The 3,034-nt window shown below is 40.2% G+C and overlaps 1 protein-coding gene across 1 annotated transcript; it reads right to left on the bottom strand.

The window, feature by feature from the left end:
• Window positions 1-314: 314 nt before the first annotated feature.
• gadd45aa (growth arrest and DNA-damage-inducible, alpha, a) lies at window positions 315-2,771 on the bottom strand. The gene is made up of 4 exons (XM_079819389.1): window positions 2,596-2,771; window positions 2,009-2,110; window positions 1,692-1,908; window positions 315-1,084 (listed from the first exon to the last, which is right to left on the bottom strand). Exons 1-4 carry the CDS (start codon window positions 2,634-2,636, stop codon window positions 971-973), a joined length of 474 nt encoding a protein of 157 aa, XP_079675515.1. The 5' UTR covers window positions 2,637-2,771; the 3' UTR covers window positions 315-970.
• Between the last annotated feature and the right edge of the window lie 263 nt (window positions 2,772-3,034).

Raw genomic sequence — 3,034 nt, 5'->3', positions numbered from 1 at the left:
GCACAATTAAAAGCAAATTGATTTACGACAGCAAGTTTGACCTTGACTTGAGCAACCGGTACAGTAGGCTGAACCTGAGTGATTCATTTCAGCTGAAAAAGGGATCTGTTGAATAGACGCAGTGGTCACGCTAACTAAAGCAGGACAAAAGAAAGGCTTGGATGGCTTTTGTCGGGTCTGTAACAGGGAGTCACGAAGGCCATCGAGTCCAGCGTGACCCCGCTGATCTCCACTGGTGTTATCAGGTCAATTCTACTAGTCCACGCTGCTTTTCCAGAAACCTCCGACAGAATAACCCACATGACTACCATGTTGTGTTCAAAAATACTTTTATTACAACACAAAATTCATTTCACGTTTGAATATAATAGTATAAAAAGTTTTTACATAAATACCTCTTTAAATTAATATAATAGAAATAACTTAAAGACCACAAAAGAACAATTAACTTATGTACAAAAAATAAAAACAGTTCTTACAGGATATACTGTGGATGCATAGTTTTCATCTCAGTGGTTTAGAAGCAAGTTCCTTTTAAAATGATTTATGTTCCAACATTAATAAACAAGTACTGATGATAAACTATTCAAAAATAATGGCAGGATACAAATCGGCCAGCCTCTTTGAAAAATATTGCTTCGTTGCTTCCACTGAGAAATCTTTCATCCTGTAATCAACCGAAGTGCTTTATGACACCCCACCAATAAACTATCTCACAAGATACTCAGGTGCTCACTTCCATTCACAATTAGCTTCATGTGACGTCCTCAAAAAGTCCCACAAACAAAGCCAAAAAGCGCTGAATCATCTCAGATCGCAAAAGGGTGCTCCTCCAGTTCATTCTGAAGGTCAGCCCCTGGTTCCACCGGTCTGGGCAATCAGTCCTTTTTGTGACCACCATTTTTAGCTTTTATCTTTTTTTTTACTAGATATTTTTATCCATGTTTCCCCCTCTTGGTTTTGGCTATCCTCATCGTTCTGGAAGGTTGATAATGGGCACCCATTGATCCATACAGCGACTCTCTCTGCAGAAGCGGTTCACTTTTCCCAGAGCTGGGTTTTTCCATGTGGATGCATGTGGAACCTGTGAACATCAGAAGAAGAGCTGGGATTACATTCTGTTAGTAGTAGCTAGAATGTCCTGCTGTGCAACTTCTAAGCGTTGTCCTTTCCAGTTTCTCTTACAGACAGCATTGTCTATGGACAGCGCACATGTGATTTCAAATATTTTTCGTGAATATATCAACATTATTACCGCCACGACCATCCTGCTCTCTGCATTTTAATATTGGCCATTAATAAGTCTGACCCCTCGACTTCTCAAAACACAAATCTCAAAGTGAAGTCAAGTTGCAATAGATGGCAATTCAAATGAACAGTGATTTAGGAGTATGCAAATCTTATTGAATGCTTCCTATGGAGCACAAAGTCTTTTGAAGAAATATAAGAACGAGAAATACCTAGGCACCTGTTCATTTGATTCCAAAATAAAATGCAAATAGCAAACTTGGGACATTAAATCAAGAAACTCCTATTTGCATATGGATGATGAGAGCACAGAGCAGGATGTTCATGGACGTAATGCAGAGGCAGTTACACCTGGACTGGACATGTCCTGACAAGTTTACTGGCCTATTGTTGCTTTTGCTTACTACTTAGATTTCTAAGAACATGTGCAATGAATTACTTACAGTAACGAGAATGCAGTGCAAATCCATCTGCTCGCTCCCGTGCATGCCCGCGCCCCCGAGGATGTGCGCGAGGCGGCGCGTGTTGTTCACGCGCAGGATGTTGATGTCGTTCTCGCAGCAGAAAGCCTGAATGAGAGTGAAGTGAATCTGAAGCGCCACATCCTTCACATCATCGTCGTCAGTGGCCAGGATGCACAACACCACGTTATCAGGATCCCTGAACAGAAAAGTTGAGATTTTAGATATTTATGCTAAATTACTGCACCTGTTGCAATGACTTTGAAAACCAGTAACATTGAAAAAGCATCTAAACTTACACATTGAGTGACTTTGCAGCCTCGTAGACCCCAACTGTAATACATCCCTGCGGTAATGCGGAGCGCATAACCTCCTCCAGAGCTTTAATCACAGAATCCATCCTGCAGAAAACAAAATTTGGATAAATTGTTAAGTAATACGACTTTAGTCAAGTCAAGAACATTGAGCGAGTGCGCATGGCAACAGCTTGCGCACCGTTTTACAGACTGCGGCGGTTGAAAACGAATCATTTGAGTACGTGCTTGTTTGATTGTGTGGGAGAGAAATTTGCCAAGATTTGTCATATATAAGTAGATAAATATGAGCAAAACTTTAAAGATCAATGAAGTTCAACTGCATAATGGGCACATCACAAGCGCAAGGTCTCGTGAAGCTCGAGTCTCGTGAGCTGAGCTCGTGCAGTTGACAGGTCACCCGGCACATGTGTTTAAGATATATCTTTATTTAATGTATTCTCAATTTTCTATATATTAGAAAAAATCAGAACGATCATTTTACATAATGTAATGTTTATTTACTCGTACATTATTAGTAAAATGACCATAATAATGTTATATGTCAAATTAATGCAAAGCGTCAGTTTTACCTTTCAATAGAGTAATCTCCATTAAGTTCCTCAAAAGTCATGTTGCACGTAAAATCCAGTACGGACTTGAATAACTTTCCTTTTAAAATCCACAGGAGTTCTCGTAGGTCTTCTTTCTATGGCTGTCACCGGTTAAATCTGAGGTTGCTATGCGTCGCATTCGATTTAATTTCTATGAGAACTGCAATGAGAGCAGCACAATCCTTATTGGACACATGTAAATCAAGATCAGCAAAATCCATTTTGATTGGCTGTTGCGTCTGTCCTAACAAACCTCGACAACTCTCATTCGTCCGTCTAAGATCTCGAGGCGTGGCCAGTCATGTTGGGTGACGTTGTTTTCAACCTTGTTGGAAGAAAACTTTTCAGTGACATGTCAGGGCAAAGGAAAGCAGGGAATTTACCCAACAGATAGTCGACCACGTTACATAATAATGAT

The sequence above is a fragment of the Gobio gobio genome, assembly GCF_949357685.1.
Source record: "Gobio gobio genome assembly, chromosome: 6".
NCBI lineage: Eukaryota > Metazoa > Chordata > Actinopteri > Cypriniformes > Gobionidae > Gobio > Gobio gobio.
The sequence above is the reverse complement of the archived record's forward strand: the minus strand, read 5'-3'. Positions and strand labels throughout refer to the sequence as shown.